Source organism: Urocampus carinirostris, chromosome 7, assembly GCF_059441175.1.
Source record: "Urocampus carinirostris isolate Australia breed hairy pipefish chromosome 7, RoL_Ucar_1.0, whole genome shotgun sequence".
Taxonomy (NCBI): Eukaryota; Metazoa; Chordata; class Actinopteri; order Syngnathiformes; family Syngnathidae; genus Urocampus; species Urocampus carinirostris.
The window spans coordinates 38,101,666-38,123,747 of NC_142355.1; the positions used below are offsets into that span (position 1 = coordinate 38,101,666).

Genomic DNA, 22,082 nt, shown 5'->3' on the forward strand with positions numbered 1-22,082 from the left:
TGGCTCCCATCATTTGATGCCGTTTAAATGAGTTATGTTAGTCAAGCAATTTGAATAAGTCCTGCAGTTGACGTCAAATATTGACTATGAGTGATTCCAGTGGCGGGCCGTGCATTTCACTCGTATGCTTCCGTAGTTTCAGGTCTGAATCGCTCCAACCCTTAATAACTATGTCTGTAAACATTTACCGCAGCTAAAGCTGTGACACATATAAAAAGGCCTCAAAAATCACCATATAAATTGCGCTATTATTTAGGAATAAAGCCACATTTCACTCACCAAAAATCATTTTATTTTTGTGCACAAAAGCCATCTTCCTTTTTTCACAAGAAGATTTCAATTATTATATCATACAGATTATCCGTGCGTTTCAGTTCCATCAAGACGTTCTTTTCTATAGCCACCACAGCTAATGCTGAAATTTGAGCCTGTCCTGTCGAGTATCTGGCATAGGTTTTCATTTGATTTGGGGCTGAAAAAGTCAACTCGACGAAAGCAGTGGGTACAGGGATTTTCTCCCCACTTTTTCATTGTGATACTTCCATCGACACCCCCTTGCCAATCGTAGTTTTTGGAACTGCTGATACTTTGTTACGCCTTCGAGAAGGCCCTGCTCCGCCAACTCAAAATGGATTACCTAAACCAGACCTGGGCAACTCCGGTCCTGGAGGGCCATACGTCCTGCCAGATTTTGAAGTTTGCTCTTCTTTAACTCAGGTGATACAAATTATAACCTCGTTAGCAAGCTAGCAAGTGCTCGTTAACGATACTGGTGATTGGAATCACCTGTATTGGATCAGAGAAACCTCAAAAATCATGCAGAACATACGGCCCTCCAGGACCGGAGTGCCCAGGTCTGACCTCAACCAACAGATTGCTGGAGGCCTCCTGGTAGATGTCTGGCCCTGGCAACAGGTAATGGCTTAAATGTGATTATTTTAATGCTTAAATATGAAAGCAGTGCAACTAAGAAAAAAATCAATGAAAGAAAGCCAACAGAAATTTTGAAGTTATTAACAAGCATTCTCAAAATATAGTCAACATCACATAGTTCAGATATTTAGGCCAGTAGAGAAGACCTTGCAGGCCCGTATGGCCCACCACTAAATATTTCTGATACTTCAAGAATTAAAAGGTTACTCCAGATTGCTTTGGTCGACTTTGTCGGGGTCTCATTACATCGTCAAACTCGAGAAGCTAGATATGTATTTATTCGATCTTTAGGGAGTCCCTCTAATCTCTGCAAAGGAAATTGCTTTGAATAGCCGACTGATTGATATGGCGCTCCACTCGACCAAGAAGAAACACCTCCGAAATCAATCTGTTGGGAGGTGAAACGTAGCTGTGTTGGACCTTGGTTTGTCCTGGCACCGCCCACTATTTTTTATATCACTCCCCTTTCATTTCTCTCCATTCCCTTCTCTCTCATCCATCTATATGATTTCCTCCCCACTCAATCTCTCCTTCTCACGTGCATCACCTAAAACTGTGGTTCTCAACTTGTCTGACTTGAGGACCCATCTAATTACGAGCCAAAACCCAAATCAAAAAAATATTTACACTTCTTTTTTTTGTTTTTGTTTTTGGAATGATAAGATGCACTGTGCAATGCTAGTAGAGTGTATTAATTTTTTTTTAAATTGTCAAACGTCAGAAATCAGCCTGCAGACCAGATCCGAATGATTGAATCCGACCCGCCATAAATTTCCGAGCATGTCAAAAAAGAAGTGAGTCTCTAGGTCATTTCAAATATAAGTTATGATGTTTTGAGTAACCAAATGCTCTCCGGCCGCTTGGAGGCAGTGTTGAGTTTGTAAATCTTGGTGAGTTGGTTTAAGTGTAAAGCTGCGTTCACTCAACTGTTAAAAACAAATCAGATAACACATTCTAAAAATGAAAGTATTTTACTCCTAATTGTTTGTAAATCAATGCGTTGTGTTTTGAAAAAAAAAAATCCCTTTTTCATCTGTGATTATAATATGCAGGGTTGCCTGCTAATGTAGGCTGAATGATAAAGCATGATCAAACTGTTGAGAGTCAAAGTGTTTAGACCGCACCGTTTTTCTCTCTTTTTTTTGTGTGACTTCTCCAGCACATGACAATAAAGTTTTAATTGACAGACAATCCTTCAGCTCTCTCAAGGTGGCTCTTGAAAATAAATACAAATGTTTCAATGTACGGATATTTAAAGAAATGCACGTTCATATTATAATCAATGTTTTTTTTGCTTATTTCTTAAACCAATCTATATCTTTTTAATGAATACATTTTTCCCACTAGGAGGCGCTAGATAGTACACAATGTCCCTTAAAAAAACGTTTCGGGTAGGACGTGACATGGTAAAATGGGATTCTGGATTATGTAAGTGTGGCTCAAGAACTGAACTGTTAAACCCGCGAGAACGGCCACTTTACTTTTGAGTTGCTCCTGTTGATCCCACTAGGGGTGGGCATATTGATCCAAATATTGATGAAATCCTCACTTTGAAGTTGGATCGGATTGACGCTATTGTCCAGGGATCAATACTTCCCTCCTCCACTACTTTCATCAAAGTGCCACTCACCCAAATAGATAGTGCAGCCCTCCTCTTCCTTGGCCACGCTCTAACTTTCGTCTTAAGTTGTGACTGTTAGGGACACTTATAGCCCGGCAAAAGACAGGGCCAAATCTATGAGCACATTCCTACTAGAAGCTTCAAATGAAAGAGGTAATGAAGAAGCGCAGAGCAGTGTGTACTTTCTTTCTACAGAAAAGGACAATGCCAAGTGAAATTTATGGGGCGAAGATGTCTGCAATTGTGGCAACACCGTAGTTTACATAAACAAATGAAAAAGTTCCCCTGCATAGAGCAATTAGCTGGAACCAAAAATGGAAACATGTTATTGTTCCTGAACAAAACTTGTAAATCCCTTGTCACTATAGCATCAGATCCAATGAGTGACAATTGATACTTTTATTTTTAATATACTTTACAATAAAATGTATTTCGGTTGTTTTGTTAACAGGATTTGTATACTACTTAAATTACTTGAAAACGTTTGAATTTTAATATTGTGCTTAAGGATTGTGGGTGAAGTGCTTGTAAATGCTTAAAACTGTTGCCATGTTTCTCAACAAGTCAGACAATGCAGACATTGCTCTCTGGTGACTTTGCTTTGCCATTTTATGTATGTGATCGACTGCAGCTGGCATTAGTTTGTACGACATTGTCCTATAAATCTATGGATTGCGCCTAAGAGGACAGGTGCATGCTACTCCTAAACAGAGTGCTATGAAATGTGTATTAGTGCAAGGATTACATGTCAATTATAGACATTTATTATGGGCCATCCAGAAAAAATTAAGATAGCCTTTCCCATTGGTAAATTATAATGGGAACCGTCATGTTTACCCAACACCTATATGAGGAGAGTTTTTTTCCAAAAACGAATATATTTGCGATGTAATCAAAATCTAAAAATAACATGCACACATAGGGTGAAAAATCTCATATGTAAATCAGAGATATACTGTATTTGTGGCTCTGCAAATTACATGATTCACACCAGATTTTTTTCTTTTAATGATACTGGATAGATTTAAAATTTGTTTGTGAAAGTCCTTAACAAGTGCTTGGATTTGGCCATGACAAATATGTGCAAACCCTGTGTTGACGTTGTTACACTTAATTTGTATTTTGCTCACATTGCTGCTTCTTTGGTTGTCTTTTATTGGCTTTGGTTCTGTAACATTAGTAACAGAAATATTTCATATTTCAATTTGTTTTATATTTTTTGAGTTTGCAATGTAGTTATGTGATAATTTTAGTTTGTAAAAAGATTAAGCTGTGTTTACCAAAATTATAAACTCCAGGAGGACGGGGTTCAAATATTTACTGATTATGACATTTACAAGCAAAAATACTGGTTTCGGCTCGGTATTGATCAATACTACTTGGCATTTATCTAGATAAGTTCAAAACCAAATTTTGCACTATTCCTGATCAACTCCCCCCTTCCCAGCGTTGTTTCCATACAACATTTTACTTGTATTGAATCATTGTCCTCTTGCAACAACCAAACCTTTCTGAAGGTGGATTGCTTTGCAGCCACACCATCTGTACGATTAGCTCCATTGGCCTTCTGCTCCAACAATAACAGATGCGGGCAGTGTCGGGCAATATGCTCATAATGTGTTTCTGAGGCGTAAAACGTCCACGTGGGCGTGTCTCTATGAACTGCGGCCCTTTAGTTAAACCGTCTGCTCAGTCGCCCTCTGCAACCAATCTGACGGGCTTTCGGCTCCGCATCACCCACTCATATGCGAGCATCACCACAGCAATGTTCATAAAAATAGCTTGTGAGTGGGAGTGCTATATTTTCACTGTCGCGGTTACTCTTTTTTATCGTTATGTCTCTGGTGGGAGATATTTTTTCACTCAGTTATGAATGAAAAGCTTCTTGGGCTGCAATAAACCTCCATTCCCTTTTTTTTCACAGAAGCTTCTACCAATTGTTTTTATGTCTTGTGACCAGTATTGGGCGTTACTGTACAGCAAAGTAATTACAGATACTAGTTCAGGGTTCCTGCGGACTTTTGAAAAGTCTTAGAGGCATTGGCTCCATTAATCTAAAAATAGGGCCTTGATTGGCTTTAAAATGTCTTAAATCAAATTTTTGAATGTCTTAAAAATGTGGGCATATTAATAAGATTTATATTTGAAATAAAAATATTTAGTCAAAAAATCGTTTTTGATGCATCATGATAAAAAAGCTTCATGAATGTGGCAGAAGAGTTCTTTGGAATTATTAGTTGTCTGCCAGTTTTGACACAGGATCCATGATGTACTGTATACGTGCTATGTTCTTTAGATAAAAAGTTTTCAACTCGACTACAATGTCTCATCAGCTGCACCATCAGCGCTTATCCTCAGTAGGGTGCTGGAGCCCATCCCAGCAATCATCGGGCAGTGGGCAGGGGACACCTTGGACTGGTTGCCAGCCACTCACAGGGCACACGGGGACAGACAACTCACCCGCTCAGTCACACCTAGGGACAATTTGGACCGGCCAATTCACCTGAAATGCATGTTTTTGGAATGTGGGAGGAAACCGGAGTGCCCGGAGGAAACCCACGCAAGCACGGGGAGAACATACAAACTCCGCACAGTAAGGCCGGGAGCTGGATTTGAACCCACTCAGGAGGTTCCCACGACCTCAGAACTGTGCCGCAAATGCTCTAACCACTGCGCCGCCGTGCTGCCTCGACTACAATGTGATATCGAAAATAAAATAAGATAAACATTTGATTACAATTGCCTGTAATTTATGTTGTGTGTTTTCTTTTGGTTTTTGTTTCAATTGGGTTTTTTGTATTTGTCTTGAATTTGATTTCAAAAGGCCTTAAAACGGTTTTAAATTCAACTTACTTTAGGCTATAGGAACACAGTAGTTTCTTCATTTCGAAACGGATTGCTCTGAAAGTAACTCTAGTTACAAATTACAGCATACACTCGCATTGAAGCTGAGCCTCTAAAATTTCCTAAAAAAAATTAAGGTGTACACCAAGCCGTGGAATCAGTGAACCCTTTATATTTTTTGGGCATGTGGAATCTTGAGACCTTGCAAACTAACTTTGCCGAGACACTCTATATCCATTTTGTCTTTTGTCTTTAAACCCCCTCAAAAATTTCATTCACCATTTGTGGGTACTGTCCAAGATATTTTCTTCTTTTTTTCTCCAGGCATGGTGTATTAAAAGAATAATTTTACAAGATTATCTGATTTCAGTATTTGATTTGGTAGGGGTGAATACAGCTTGGATATGAGTTCAAACAGTTAGTGCGATCCTTAGAGTTTGAGTCAAGTACGAGTCCTCCTTTTCTGTGCCACCGTAACTGTATTTAGTTGAATTGTGTAGTTACATGTTTACATGCCAACCCTTTAAAATTGATATTATTAGTGTGTGTTTCCTGGCAGATTGAGGCTTGATAGGCACTTCGTGAAGTGCTATCAAAGAACAGAAAGCGGTTCAAGTTCTGCTCTTTTTTTGTCAACAATTGAGTATCAAACTTTTAGAACACTTACCAGTACTCGTTAGCGAGAAAAGTAATTGCATTCCAGAAATGTGTTCCTTTGTAACACGTTACTCCCAACAATGTGTTTGACGCAACAATGAAACTGCTGCTACATCTGAGAGCAGCATCATTGTCAATGACTGCAAAAGATGACTAGCAAAGATGTATCAACCTGTTCAGCATGTGGTCAAATTAATGAGGGCACAAATGGAAACCAAAGAAGGCGTGTTTTTTTTTAAATGAACGACAAAAACAAACAGCGTTGTGACAGTTAGCAGCTGGTGTCGACAGGCGCCTTGAGTCATGTGCATGATGGAGACTGATTGCACCGTGATTGCTCATTTTGGGCTCACAATTGTGCCGGCAGCACCCGTATGGAAACACAATAGGTATCTGTTACAGATCCCTTGCAAATATACTAAAATGCCACTACAGCATATTGAACTTATTTTATATAATGATAGTGTTGCAACTAAAGAGTATTTTGATTGTCGACGAGTCAATTTATTTTGGGATGATTTGTCAGATAATCATAACTATTTTTTCCCTGCATTTAGCATGATGTTGACTTCATTATGTTGCAAATGATAAATACAAGAAAATGGCGACAATGAAAAATACATCTTTGTCACGGTTGCCCATTGCCCTCCCTTGGCCCGGCCCGTTCGGCGCCAGCTGCGGCTCGTTGCCTGATTGGTTTCCCTCCTATTTAAGCTCAGTGCTCTCACTCACCCCTTGTCAGTCCGTCAACGAACCTCTGCACCCGCAATGACGTGTGTTTTGACTCTGTCCGGTAACCTGCTTGTGTATCCTGTCCAGTATCTCGTCCTGTTTGATATCTGACTCCAGTCCCCAGTGTCTGGTATCGATCCCGTCTATCTCGTCCTGTTTGATATCTGACTCCAGTCCCCAGTATTGGGTATTGATCCCGTCTATCTTGTCCTGTTTGATATCTGACTCCAGTCTCCAGTGTCTGGTATCAATCCCGTCTTCCTCATTCTGTCTGATATCTTGCGCCAGTCTCCAATATCTGGTATCGATCCTGTCTGTCTCATCCTGACTGATATCTGACTCCAGTCTCCCAATATCTGGTATCGATCATGTCTGTCCCGTCCTGTCCGTCATCGATCCCATCTGTCCGGTATCTGCAAGTGTATCTGGTATCGATCCTGTCTGTCCCGTCCTGTCCGGTGTCAGGTATCGATCTCGTCGGCCTCTGGCTTCCTGTTTTTCCACGCTGGACTTCTGTCTTACTTCTTTTGCCCAGCGATCGCCGAATCACGGGCGTTTGTATTCACGCGCATGACTGCACCATTCCTGTAAAATAAAGCTTGTGTGAAAACGTTACGCATCTGGGCCCCACCCCCTGTTCTGGTTCTGACAACCTTTTATTGAACTTACTTCAGATTTGTACAAAAATAAAATAAAAACACAATTCACAATTCGCCCTCATGATCTGATTACTCGCAAAAGCTATGTATACGGTATTGTGGAGAAAAAACTGTCAACTTTGTATAAACATTATCTATGCCCCATTAGCTGCAGTGTTTGGTCAGTAGAGACATAAATCTACAAATAAACCTCAATTTCTATGGACAGGCTAATAAATCATATATTCAAATAAAATATGTATTTATCCTTAAATACCAATAACATGCTTATCAGCAGCAGTTGGACGGTAAATAAAGCAAATATCATGTGCATTTTGTGAAGTACATTCAGTGGTCAACTGCAAAGTCTGTAACAGGAGAATGTAAGGATTCTCAACGGTTTGAACAACTGACGTTTGATCTTTCGACTGCATTCATTTAATTTCCAATGCATTTGTCAGGCACCGTCTGACATAACACTCAAACTCTACATGAATCTTCCTGAGGCGAGTCAGACTTCGTTACATTCAACTGTCTGACGTGTTTTTCTATGAATTTTTGTGCATCACCGGTGTACTACCATGATAAGCATATTCTGCTTAGCAAACTTTGCAAGTAGTCTTTTTATTCACTGTATCCAGGCTAAAATGTTCCCAAACTCTAGAAATTTGGTATGCATACTTGATGTTGACGCCGACATTTCTGTGTGTTACCACTGGAGACGGAGATGCTATTACATAATGCTCCCTCCAGCTACTAGAGAGTGTAAATGAGTTTACCTCCAGCACTGCTAAAACTTTTATTTATTTATTTTTTCTTCAAATCAGTATGTCAGTTAAGGCAAAAATTACAAAGTTTATTTAGCGTGGTGAATTGGTTCAGGTGTAAAACTGCAATCACTCAACTGTTAAAATTAGGCAGTTAACATTAAAAACCAAATGCAGAAACAAAACAAAAAACTTTCCTATTATTTGTGAATACATTTTTGTACTTAGAAAGGATAAAGATAAAATAAGCTAAATATTTGGAGTTGACATTATAGTACCGGTGGCATGGCTGCTGGGTGGTTAGTGCGCAGCCCCACGGTTCAGATGTCCAGGTTTCAATTCCAGCCACCGCAGCCTTCACGTGAGGAGTTTGCACGTTCTCATCGAAGGTTATCTCTGGGCACTCATGTTTTCTCCCGCATTCCAAAAACATGTCGGGTTAATTGGCCGGGTAAATTTTCCATAGGTGTGAGAGTCTGTCCCTGTGTTCCCTCCGACTGTCTGGCAACCAGTTCAGGGTGTCCCCTGCTCACTGCAGGCTGGGATGGTCTCCAGCACCCCTGCATGAGGATAAGCGGCACAGAGAATGGATGATCCGTCCCGCCTAAGAACAGAAAAGCTGGCCCTAACACAATATTTTGTTTGACATCCCTGATCTAGTAGAATGATTAACAAAACCAATAAAATCAGCTTATTTTAGGTTAATGTGTCAAAAAGCTATGGAAACTTTTTAGAGGAGGAAATAAAGACAACTGAGGGCTTGTAGCGTTTTGACTTGGCGTGATAATTCCGTATATTATAGTGCAGCATTTGACATTCATGTTTTTTTCCTGTGACCTTGGTGGACCTGCGTCCCGTGTTGAGCTAGCAATTGACTTCTTCCCTGGCGTGCTTGCTTTGCAGGTCGCGGTCTATAAGCGGCGCCTCCTCAGGCCTCACCACCACCAGCCCGCTCAACAGCCCACGGGTAAGTCAAAACCTACTGCCTTTACACGTTTGTGACCGTACATTTTTTGACCCGACTCGCATGTTTCCATGTTTATTGCCGGTTGTAGGATGAGCATTCAAATATTGCAGAGCTCTTCTGATAATGCATATTCTGACAATATTTTCACGGCTCTACCCAATTCTTTATTTTCCTACCAACCGCTATGCGAGCCACGTGCGCATAGGTTCATGATGATACTAGTTCTCCTCGTTGTTAGAAATAAAAAAATGGCTGGGCATTAATGTTTCGCTGCAACACCTCCTGACCTTTAAATACCGTTCAAGCAATATCACTGATTTTACTGCAAATGTCACATAGTTATATTTTTCCTTGAATTTGTCTGGATAGGAATTCTCATTTAATGCAATCGAAATGCATCATAAAACCACATTCGATTTTGTATCGTTAAATAAGTCTGAGAGTGAGACCACACAGATGGGAAAGTTGAGCACGTTTTCCTTTTAAGACAAAATCACCCCCTCATCCTCTTGGCTTATAACAGCTTACTGTGTTTTGGGCGGCCTTCGCGCGTGGAAATGCAGCTGAAGGAACTATTTACTAAATCCTCCTTTGGGAGCGTGCATGGGGTAGGCTAGCATTGAACGTATCCTGCTGACTAACCTTGGAGGCTCAGGGCTAGTCAGAATCCTTACGCCACAGCTCATCTGAAAGGGAGATTGATTTCAGAGGCCGGATGAAGACACACCACAGAAAATGGTGCCCCTATGAACCTAGTGGTAAAGTGATCCAACCAACCAACAACGTAGTAATTTTGCCAATGTTGTTTTGCCTGAAAATGGTCCCATAATGCTCCATTGCAAAATTGTACAACATGGCGCAATGAGTAAAAATAGTTTAATGAGATCAAATCTAAGGTCTTTTCCTTTATCGTTTACAATCCTAATGGCCTAGTGGCTAGGATTCAGCTCTCACCGCCACAATCCGGGATCGATTCCCGTTGCATTCATCTCATCTCATCAGCTGTACCGCTTATCCTCAATGCTGAGTAAATGTGATCATTGATTTTAGTCAACTGATCAATCATTGCTCATATATGGTAGCACCCACACTTTGAGGTTTTTTTTTGGGTTAAAAAACAAAAATGTGTATAGTTATGTGCTAAATCAAGCACAATATAGTGAGTAAATTGTGCCAATTGTGTTCATCGTAGCTCTGCGGCTGCTCATCACTTAAACAAAGTATTTCCACTATAATTTTAAGTTAGGTTAGGATGAGGGGAGCAAAAAATAAGCCTTTATTTTTCTTACGGTGCGGTCCGGTACCAAACAAACCACGGTCCAGGTCACGGTCCATTGTCCGGTGTTTGCCGAACACTGATCTAGTTTAGTCGCAGTTGTTTTTAAGATTTACCATCCTAGATTACTTGTTGTTTTTATTTTTTTTCTGTACTTGCCTGGGTCCACTGTTTTTGTATTATACCAGCAGTTTGCTTCTTTATTTCTTATTTTTCTTTTTTTTGATTCATTGAATTGTCTTTGCTTGCTCGTCTTAAATGTTATTAATTTCTACCCTACTTTGTTTTCTCACCGCATGGTCTTTTCTCCTCTTTGTTTCCAATCTCACGCATGCACTTTTGGTTTACATCCTCAACACCCGGCTGCTTGGTGGTTGTATCTCTTCCGTACTTGTTTGTATTCCCTTGTCTTCTTTGGACTCCAAAAGCCTGTTAGAAAATTTGGGATTCCGCCCCAGTCCCCGGATTTACCGCAGTCCCCCAGTCCTAGCCCCAGTCTATCCCCCGACCCCTTGCCCATTCATAAGGGCCCCCGCATGTCTACCCCGAACTCGCTGGCCCCGAGCCCTGAGGCCTTGCCGACCAGCCTCAACAAGACTCAGACGCTTCCAACTAAACCTAAACCCGCCCCCAGGCCACTCCAGGCCACGAGATCCAACCCGCTCCCTGAGGCCTCTTTAGATGTGGCGTCTTCGTCTGAGTCCTCAGCTAGCTGCCGTGTCCCACTGCATCCTCCCTCTGCTTCCGTTCCCCCAACCCCTAGCTCCCCACTTTCCCCAACCCCTCCGAGCCCCACAGCCTCTTTCCTAAACAGCCCCCAAGTCCGCCGTTCCCATTTTGGTGGCAACCCACAACCCTCGGTACCCTTCAGCCGGGCGGTCCCCCCCTCACCCGTCAGGCTGCACCATTTTCACCCGATTACCCCCTTGCCTTTTTCGTCCACTGAGTACCCGCCTAAATCTATCCCCCTCATACAGGTGACTCCCCACCCTTCCCCACGAGGCAGCCCCTTACCTACCCCAAAGGGTACCCCAGTGCATACGCCCAAGGACAGTCCTTCTGGGACACCCACCTCAACGCCACCCCCAAGCCCCTCCATTGGCAGTCTGCCTTGGAGGACGCGCCTCAATTCCATCAAAAACAGTTTCCTGGGGTCACCACGCTTCCACCGCAGGAAACTACAAGGTCTGCTCACATACTCACAATTTACTCTTTTTCATTGTCATTTTTTCCTATTAAAATTTGAGCTCTTATGTGTACAGTCCCAACACAAGAAGAGATGTCCAGCCTCACTCCAGAGTCTTCACCAGAGTGAGTAAACCTTCCAATGCTGTTGTGTAATGAGCCGTACCTCAAAGTCACCTCGCACTTGGCGACTTTAAATGATTACGATTGAGGATGGGTCCTGCTGAGTTTGATGCGCTAAAATCTGTGCTTGAGCCTGAGGCGTCCCGTTTTAGGGAATCATTGTCTGGTGCTACACAACCTCTTGAAGAATGATACTTGAAGTGGTCATGGTTGGTCAGTAGCAAAGCATCAGGGTTTCTTTGGGAGATTCTTGTTAAAAAGCTTTTACCTTTGATAAAAGATGAATCTGTTTTGATGGGCTAAACAAGGGGTCCCATGGCTCGTGAGTCATATATAGCTCTTTTCATGAGTACATATGGATTGCACATTTCTCTATAGCGTTCCAAAGTAGTGTGATTTCATCCCAATTTTGGTTCATGCAAAGCCAAAACTAGAATGTTTAAAAAGATGGTTCAGTCTAGTATATATAGCGAACAGTGTTAACCACAGTTTACAGTACCCCGTTTTGGCAGTAGGTCCCTAAGAAACCATTTTAATTAAAGTTCTATAAACATTGTACTTTCACTTTTGGGATAATTTATGATTAAAACTTACTAAAATAAATAAAAATGTCAGCAAACCAGACAATTTGATTGGATGAGAGGTAGAGGTGGGCAGATATATACACACAGCTCTCCCTTTGCTCTCTTGCTTAGTGCAGTCTGCGCCGAAGGTAATTGAGACACAATATCGTTATCGTTAGCAGTATTTTTTGACACTTTTACGAAATCACTTTGCAATTCTCAGAGGTCTCTTCTCTAGAAATGAATCTCTTTCTTAAAAAACTGACTGTCTTTTATTGTGGAAGCCATACATTTTTTTCTGTTCCCCCACACAGACTGGCCAAGAAATCCTGGTTTGGTAACTTCATCAACCTGGAGAAGGAAGAGCAGATCTTCATCGTCATCAGGGACAAGCCTCTCAGCTCCATCAAGGCCGACATCGTTCAAGCTTTTCTCTCGGTGACCTTAGCATGCTTTATTTTTTAACTTCTGGATCTCAGACTTTGGCTTAGCTAAGGTTACAGCTAAACCAATTGTGTGTACTGTGTTTCTGTTTTCAGCGTGTCTCATCTATTGAGCCATAAAAAACACCACGCAATTCCACCTGTCAGAAAGGGCTTGTTGTTTAATGCCTCTTAGTAATTAGTACCAGCTCGGTGGTCTTGGGGGTAGGGCGCCCGCCCTGAGACTGGAAGGTCGCTGGTTCAAGCCTCGGCCAAGTCATGTCTAAGACTTACAACCTCCCTGCTTGGCGCTCGGCATTAGGGGTTGGAATTGGGGGGTTTGGTCACCTAATGACTCCCAACACATCAGTTGGGTTGAGCGAGGGAGAAGGGAATCCCCTCCTCTGTGTCAATCTCCCAGAAAGAGTCAGAAATATGAACCTGTTCCTGACTCTAGCCACCTCCCACTAGGGGGATATGGCTCCGGTATATATATATAATATATAATAAAGTAATTATTAACGGTGAGAATGGCGTAGAAGTTATTCGATTTGTATCACAATTCATGGTCCAATTTTAATTAAAAACGATGCATCTGAGCAGTCAAACTCCTAACAGTGGGTTTGTTTACATGCAGGATATAGTCCGACTGATCAAAGTCACATTTTTGGACCAATCCAAACGAATGAATAATTTACATGACTTTTGACAAAAAACATTGGCATTATTGGTGTTTTTGATCTTAAATGCTGATAAAAGAGAGAAACATGAGGAAAAGGCCTTTTTATTGGTGGAAGGTCAACCTATACAAGCTCTGATTGTATAACAGTTTCATCACATGGAAATTCTTATCCACGCACATCACCTTATTTGGACAATCAGGGCGTCTTGACTTTAATCGGTTACACAATCACTCCATGAACGTTTAAATAGGGACATTCTCTGCAGATGTACTCCTTAAATGTCCATTCAAAGTTGACTGTTTTTCACCACAATACCGTTGTACATAGCTTTTGCAAGTAATCAGATCATGAGGGCGAATTGGGAGCGACGTCAATACGCAAATACTTTACGCATTTAAAATTTGTCATTAAATAAAGATGTTTATAAGTTGAAAAACAATCAAAGCCGAACAGTGCCTGTACGTACCTTGCCAGAAGCATAGACTAGCACTACATATGGATGGATACAACTGTAGCCTTTTCACAATTGGGGCAAAAAATAACATATAACAACAAACTAGATATGCGAATATCGGCAACAGTCCGACACCGGCGTATAAATAAACCCAATGTCACTTTTTTCCTCATTGTTGGTATCTTCTGTATCCATACAGGTAAAATATATCTGCTTCTATGGCCATTTGTCACAAAGTTAACTGGTTCATCTTTTCTTTTTCTTTTCTTTTTGTTGTTGTTGCGAGTTTGATAATCCATATATTCCTTCCTCTCCTGTGCTTTGCACGTTGCCTTCTTGCGCCCAACTCAATGTGGTGGTGCAAACACTGTTTTTTGGGTTTGCATATGCCTCTCATAAGTATGTGTAGGGCCAGGGTCCACAAGCACATATGAGATTGATGCCGTAATTCAGCTAACTGCTCTTGTTTATAGTTTCTATTTTCTACCTCACTGCAGTCGATTTAACCTTGCTATAAACAACATATTTGTCATGTTGCAGTGCGTAGAAAATGAATGAGTATAGTGGTACCACTTTATAAGAGAACTTATAAACAGGAGAATTTCGGTATACGAGTATTTCTCTCAACAAAAATCTTGCTATACAATGTTCAATCCAGTCCACGAGCAGTCCCAGATGATGTGTGCTTAAAAAATTCAAATCTAAATATTGTCTCTCTTAAGTATGTGTAATCCATGCCCAACTCAATTCAAAGAGTCATTATGCTTATTATTTTAGTTGCACCTATCTGCATTTATCTTACTTTTATCAGGCCCGTTCAGGGTGGAACAAACCCCCAAAAAGATGAACAATTTTTTTTTATTTGAGGGCGTCTAAAAAACACACGTATCAAATGTCACACAGTGAAATAAAATATGCTGATGGACTAGCTTTTGTCTGGAGAGCGAGTTAATCGGTTTTGTTGAATTCTTTCTCAAAATATATGGTGTGGCTCTTTCACCCCAAAAAAATCCATATATTTTGCTTTTATGGCTCATTGAGTCAAACGTTCCCGACCCCTGGTATATACTGTATTTTTTATGGTTAATTACTAATTGAATGATTTTGGTGATTAGAAAGATGTAATTTATAGCTATTTACAGTTAGTTTTTATGATTTGGGGATGGCGGGAGTGGGCCAATTAATTTTTAATTATTTAATATTGTGAAAATTTGATTGTCACATAAGCAAATAGAGCTCCGTGCACAAATTAAGCTGGTATAAATATGTACCACTGTACTCAACTTAAGCTAGCCTTGGTGTCTCAGCTGTAACAGAAGCGATGCTCTGGATTTTAACAAAGTGCCTCCCGAGGTCAATGTCAAATTGGTCTCCTCACATCCCTCAAGGTAGCTATTATCCCCGCCGGGTTGTGCCAGCCGCTATTCCCGACAGGAGATTGGCACCTGAATCGGTGGAATTAGACCTGGAAGCGCGCTCACATTAATGGAATGTCAACATGTCCACAGCACAGGCACCAAACACGACCATTTTACAACTCACCTATTCATTGGCTCTACAAATTCATTTTAGGAGGGAGAGTGCAATGATGTCAGATGACTGAAGACTACATTAGCTTAAGTCCCTCGCATGCGAAGTATTCATCTCTTTCCACTTTGGCTCATATTTTATCCAGAGAGTTTCATTCAGGTGAAAAATTAAACCCCTATTTACTGTAATTTCAGGAGTAAATTGAACAGAAATGTGAATGTGCGCTGTGTATGCAGAGAAAATTGGAAATGTGTTATCATACGTGTGCAATTATTGATCAGTCGACAATTTTTTATCACTGATCACAATTGCATCCCGCAAACAATGAACACAACGGAAATTAAACCCGGATTGCGGCGGGGAGAGCAACGCAACTCAACCATTAAACCATTAGGGATATGGGGATACTTGAAAAGGCGTTAAGCAAGCATGTCAAACATACATTGGATAATTCAATCTGGCCCGCCATAAATTCATGCTGGAGTCAAAAAAAGAAGCGAGTCTCTAGGTCATTTATATCAAAAGTTGTTATTTTTGTAAATAAATGAAAACCAAATTGTCTCTACGGCTGCCAGAAGGCAGGGTTGAGTATCTGAAGCGTAGTGAGCTGGTTCAGGCATAAGACTGCATTTATTTAACGCTAAAATAAACACATTCAATACCAAACATGAATGTTTTTCCCTATTTCGAATACATTTGTTGTGTTTAGAAAAGATGTCTTGTCATCCTTGATTGTAATTTGAGTTTGACATCCCCGGCATTATCTCATTATAACACTATTTTAGTCACAATACCAGCTATGTTAGGATAGAGAGAATGCTGTTCCACTTTTTCTCAGCTCAAACAAAGCATTGCAAGTGACAAACGTTTTACATACCAGTGGCCATGCGTTTATTTATATCATTTGGGATAACCAGATTACTTCCCACAATTTCTTCATTCAGTTCAAAACGGCTGAATTGATTCCCACATTGCCTTTTTCTTCATTTAGTGCAAAATCTCTTGCGCTTCGTAAATTCTTTGCAAGTTGACCGTACCACGTACTGGTTAAATGTCCGACAATATCCCTGCAATGTTAACATCAACAATTTGGTACAGACCAAAAATGTTGTAATTACAAGATAAGACCGAATGCTTATGTTTTGTCTGTATCCCTAATAGTCGAGTGCAGGGGTCTCCTACGTGGTGCCCTTGGCCACCAGGGTGGCCCTAAGGATAGTTGAGGCGCTCATGGACCTGTTCTGGAAATAGCTCACCAATGCTGGTTCCATGTGACTTTTTTTTGTAAAATGTTTTTTAGTGGTTGGCGGAGTCTATTTAAACCTACTTCCAATAGTTAACATGGTAATAAATCAGTTACCGCATAGTAATAATATATGTTATTTTAGAAATGCAAATTCAACTGGATGCCCTTTGCGCTAATTAATAACAAATAGTAGCTCGACGCTTGAAAAACACCCAATGTAATGCAATTGTGATCAGTGATATATTCCGGCTGATCAATCAATGCGCAATGATGGCACTTTATTTTTGGGGCAATCCTAGCCCTTATAGTACCGTACTTTTAATCCATGCACCTTATAGTCCTGTGAGTCTAATATATGACAAAAAATGTTACAAAAGACAATCTTTTTGTACTTATAGTGCTAATTCCATCACTTACTCTGCCCTTTCTTTTCCAGATCCCAAGCCTGAGCCACAGCGTCATTTCCCAAACCAGTTTCCGGGCAGAGTACAAGTCCACTGCCGGCCCCACGGTCTTCCAGAAGCCGGTCAAGTTCCAGGTGGACATCACCTACACGGAGAGCACGGCCGCCACCAAGGAGAACGGCATTTACTCTGTCACTTTCACCTTGCTCTCAGGTCTGATACTCCTGCAGCCCATTTTCCATTCCATAATAGTCTCGGGAAATTGCATTTGTGGCGGAACACAAAATAACGACTACCTCCCGTAGTTGCTTTGTGTTGAATCTAAAATAGTATATTACTTGTGATATCGAAAGACGGTGTTCCCCGGTACGAAAACAATCTCTATCTTTCTTTATGGAATAATCCAGGTTGAAGAAAAATACAAACATAATCTGCATATCATATTCACCTTAGATCAGTGGTTCTCAACTGGTCTGATCTAGACCCTAATGACAATTCACTTCTCAAAATCATCAAATGAAAGGATTATGCAGTTTAAATCAGAGAAATAATGTATGCACCTTTTTTTAAAAAACATAACCACCAGCAGAAAAATAATGACTTCACATATTGTGCATATATTGCATATAAGGCCAAAGAGTGCTTTAAATAGCCACATGCGAAAATAAATTTGTACCCAAAACATTAATAAAACGTGTACCTGAACAATTACAACATTTTATTATGTAAATGATAAGGATTAATATACAAAAATACAACCTTTTTTTCCTTCAGATACCAATAACAAATGAAATCCTGCCTCTAGCGATAGATGCCAAATACATTTTTTTGACATAATATATTTACAAACATGAAGTTCCATCCTTGAAAATGTGATAGAATACATTAAACATTCCTAATTATTTTTTAATATGTTTCGTATATGACGTCTGGCTCAATTCTGAAGAGCAGGATGACGCGTAACAGAAAAACAACAATGACCAGATGATGAGTTTGATCAGGAGGCTCCTCCTGCTATTGGTAACCATGGAAAACCGTACGATCTGTTTCATGTGAGGGAGATAACCTTTACTACTAAAAAAACTGGCCTGGAGAGGGATGGGTGCCCGAGACAAATCGCAGTTAGTGGTGCCCGGACGACCCCAGCAGTTGAGAGATCCGTGAACCGTGATACTGGTAAAAATAAGACAAAAAATATAACATTTTCAAACAATTTACTGTACCAGAAAGCATAACTTCAATGGCAAATAATCGTACACCGTTTTTGTATTTGGCAATAATTTCCTTCTTCGATCGTTGTTGTCACTGTTTTTCTCTGATTTCTTGGGTCCCATTATTATGAGTAGAAACAGGAAATAAAGCGAACAAAATCAAAACAAAATGAGATGTGGTACCTCTCAAACACAATTGGGCAGCATGAAGAATGACTGTACAGAAAGAGATCGAGCAGGTTTTGTTTTTCTTTCTAGCATTATTTTGCAAAGGCAAAGGACGGCGACCCACTGAAAAGAGGACCCTATTCCAAGAGTGGGTTGCGGCCCAGCAACTGCCATAGATTATTATACAGAGTGTTTGAAAAATCTTCATATTCTTTGAATATTACAGGGTTCACATGGGTTGAAATCCTTTAATGTTGTGTTTCCAAGGTTTGAAAAGTGCTTGAATTTTGGGTTGAGTGTTTATAAATGCTGGAAATTTTTGCAATGTTTTTTTAGCACTCTGACTTAAATGAAGTAAAAATATTTTAAAAGGCTGTTAAAAGTGACGCTGACATGTCTGCTCTGGTGGCCATGTCATTGCCATTGCATTTCTTTCCTTGAGACTAACGGCAGCCCCCATTTGTTTGTATGCCGTTGTCATGTGAAGCACCATTGCCCCCTACGAGGACATGTGAAGAGACCCAGATGGAGAAATTACAATTTGAATTTGAAGGTGCTTGAAAAGTGCTTGAATTTGACCATGAAAAACGTGTACGAACCTTGATACTAATGATTCATTATTATAATAATATACTGGACTGTCTCAGAAAATTAGAATATTGTGATAAAGTTCTTTATTTTCTGTAATGCAATTAAAAAAACAAAAATGTCATACATTCTGGATTCATTACACATCAACTGAACTATTTCAAGCCTTTTATTATTTGAATATTGCTGATTTTGGCTTACAGCTGAAAAAAACTCAAAAATCCTATCTCAAAATATTAGAATACTTCCACAGACCAAGTAAAAAAAATAATTTTATAACAGCAAAACTAAATCAAACATTTGAAAATGTCCATTGATGCACTCAGTACTTGGTTGGGAATCCTTTTGCACGGATTACTGCATCAATCCGGCGTGGCATGGAGGCAATCAGCCTGTGGCATTGCTGAGGTGTTATTGATGCCCAGGATGCTCCGATAGCGGCCTTCAGCTCATTTGCATTTGTAGGTCTGGTGTCTTTCATCTTCTTCTTAACTATACCCCACAAATTCTCAATGGGGTTCAGGTCAGGGGAATTAGCAGGCCAATCAAGGACAGTGATGCCATGGTCAGTGCACCAGTTACTGGTGGTTTTGGCACTGTGGGCAGGTGCCAGATCATGCTGGAAAATGAAATACTCATCTCCATAGAGCTTTTCAGCAGATGGAAGCATGTAGTGCTCTAAAATCTCTTGGTACACAGTTGCATTTACTCTGGACTTGATGAAACACAATGGACCAACACCAGCAGCTGACATGGCTCCCCAAACCATTGCTGACTGTGGGAACTTCACACTGGATTTCAAGCAACTTGGATTTTGCTCTTCTCCAGCCTTTCTCCAGACTCTGGCGCCTTGACTTCCAAATAATATGCAAAACTTGCTTTCGTCTGAAAAGAGGACTTTGGACCACTCTGCAACTGTCCAGTGCTTCTTCTCCATAGCCCAAGTCAGACGCTTCTTCCGTTGTCTTGAGTTCAGAAGTGGCTTGACCATGGGAATACGGCTATTGTAGCCGATTTCCCGGACACGTCTGTGAACTGTGGCTTTTGATACCTGGACTCCAGCTTCAGCCCACTGTCTTTGAAGCTCCCCCAAATTCTGGAAGCGGCTCTTCTTCACAATTTTGTTAAGGCTGCGGTCATCTCTCTTGGTTGTGCAGCGTTTCCGGCCACATTTTTCCCTTCCAACAGACTTTTTGTTGATATGCTTTGAAACTGCACTCTGTGAACAGCCTGCTCTTTGAGAAATTTCTTTTTGTGTCTTACCCTCCATCAGGAGGGTATCAATGATGGTCCTCTGGACAGCAGTCAGATCAGCAGTGATTTAGTTTACTGAACCAAGCTGAGTGTTTTTAAGGCTCAGGAAACCCTCGCAAGGTGTTTCGAGTTAATTAGATGATTCAGGTGATTAGTTGAATAGCCTACTTGTATACTTTTTCATGATATTCTAATATTTTGAGATAGGATTTTTGAGTTTTCTTAAGCTGTAAGCCAAATTCAGCAATTTTAAAATAATAAAAGGCTTGAAATAGTTCAGTTGATGTGTAATGAATCCAGAATGTATGACATTTTTGTTTTTTTAATTGCATTACAGAAAATAAAGAACTTTATCACAAAATTCTAATTTTCTGAGACAGTCCAGTATATGCAATCTTCAGCAGCAAGTCATAAGCAAAACATTTGTATCTAAAAAATAAAATAAAACTATTAATCTTCTGGAGACTGTTACCCAAAATGTGCTTCATCTTTTTTGGCAGGAGGTGAATTATGCCTTGTCTCAGGAAGTGCGCATATCGTTCATATAATTCAAATGCATTATAATTTCTCATTCAGATTTGGAAGAATACATCCAAAGATCTTCTTCATTAATATATTTTTAATTCAATTTGCCCTAATCATGTCCTTTATATGAGCTTTACATCTCAAAGGATATCAGTTATTTTGAGACAGCCTTAGGTCTCAGGAAATTGCTTTTGAGGCCAGGGCCGAGCACCAAAAAACAACTACCTCCCGTAGTAGCTTTGTGTTGTCAATGGTAAATAACACGCTGTATTGAAAAAAATGTGTCCCCCGGTACAATTGAAATCCATATTTACGTTATGGAACAATTTCAGTGTGAAAAAAAATGCAAACATAATCTGGATATCACAATATTTATTCACCTTCGAATATTATACTATTACATGCCACGTTGATTTTGATGATTCACAATTCAAACCAATAAAAATATTCAGATTGAAATCTTGAAGCATGCGCGGTGCTGCAGGGCTTAGTGTTCCTGGATAAAACTGCATCCAAAACATGTGCATAAATAAAGAAATATGATTTTATTTTTTTTCATCGAGGCATAGAGGATGACGATTTGATTGCAGCTATCTGCTTCCCATTGTGGGGTTTTTACATGTTCTCCCAATACTTGTGTGGCTTTTCTCTGGGCACTCAGGTTTTCTAACAAAATTGTGAATCCAGGTTGATTGGTGAGTCTGAATCGTACCTATTTATGGTTATGCGTGTAAACATTATATTCACCAAAACTACTGTTTTATTCGTTAGACTACCGCTTTTCCAACCTTAAAAACGGCATCCGATTTTTAAATAGTCTACCTTTTATTTCAAATTTAAACAGCAAAATATCTCGACTTGAGACCAATATTTTACTCTGACATCTTTATCTTGAAGCGAGACTAAGTCTTTGTGCGTGAATCGCATTTCCGTTTTGGTAAATGTATGCCACTTCCGGTTTTAACCAAGCAAAGGTTGTTGTTTTACGGCTCGGCAGATGAGTGGTTAGCGCGTCAGCCCCACGTTGCAGAGGTCCGAGGTTCAATTCCAGGTCCTGCATGTTCACCCCGTGCCTCCATGGGTTTCCCTCAGGCACTCCGCTGTTCTGCCACATTCCGAAGACCTGCAAGTCAGGTTGATTAATGACTCCAATTTTTCCCTAGGTATGGATGTGTGTGTGAATTGTTACATCTCTATATGAGCCCTGTGATTGGCTTGCAACCAGTCCAGAATGTCCCCCTGCCCACTGTCTGAAGATGGTTGGGATGGGCTCCTGAGCGTGCGACCTTAG

The 22,082-nt window shown here is 40.4% G+C and overlaps 1 protein-coding gene across 3 annotated transcripts in view; it reads left to right on the top strand.

Moving 5' to 3' along the window:
- Positions 1 to 22,082, top strand: part of brsk2a (BR serine/threonine kinase 2a) — a 297,291-nt gene that overhangs the window by 259,451 nt on the left and 15,758 nt on the right. For all 3 annotated transcript variants that reach the window (XM_088340887.1, XM_088340889.1, XM_088340888.1), the window contains 5 exons: positions 9,096 to 9,159; positions 10,864 to 11,620; positions 11,698 to 11,746; positions 12,621 to 12,744; positions 17,078 to 17,258. In XM_088340887.1, coding sequence (XP_088197013.1) covers positions 9,096 to 9,159; positions 10,864 to 11,620; positions 11,698 to 11,746; positions 12,621 to 12,744; positions 17,078 to 17,258 — 1,175 coding nt within the window. The remainder of the gene's footprint in view (positions 1 to 9,095; positions 9,160 to 10,863; positions 11,621 to 11,697; positions 11,747 to 12,620; positions 12,745 to 17,077; positions 17,259 to 22,082) is intronic.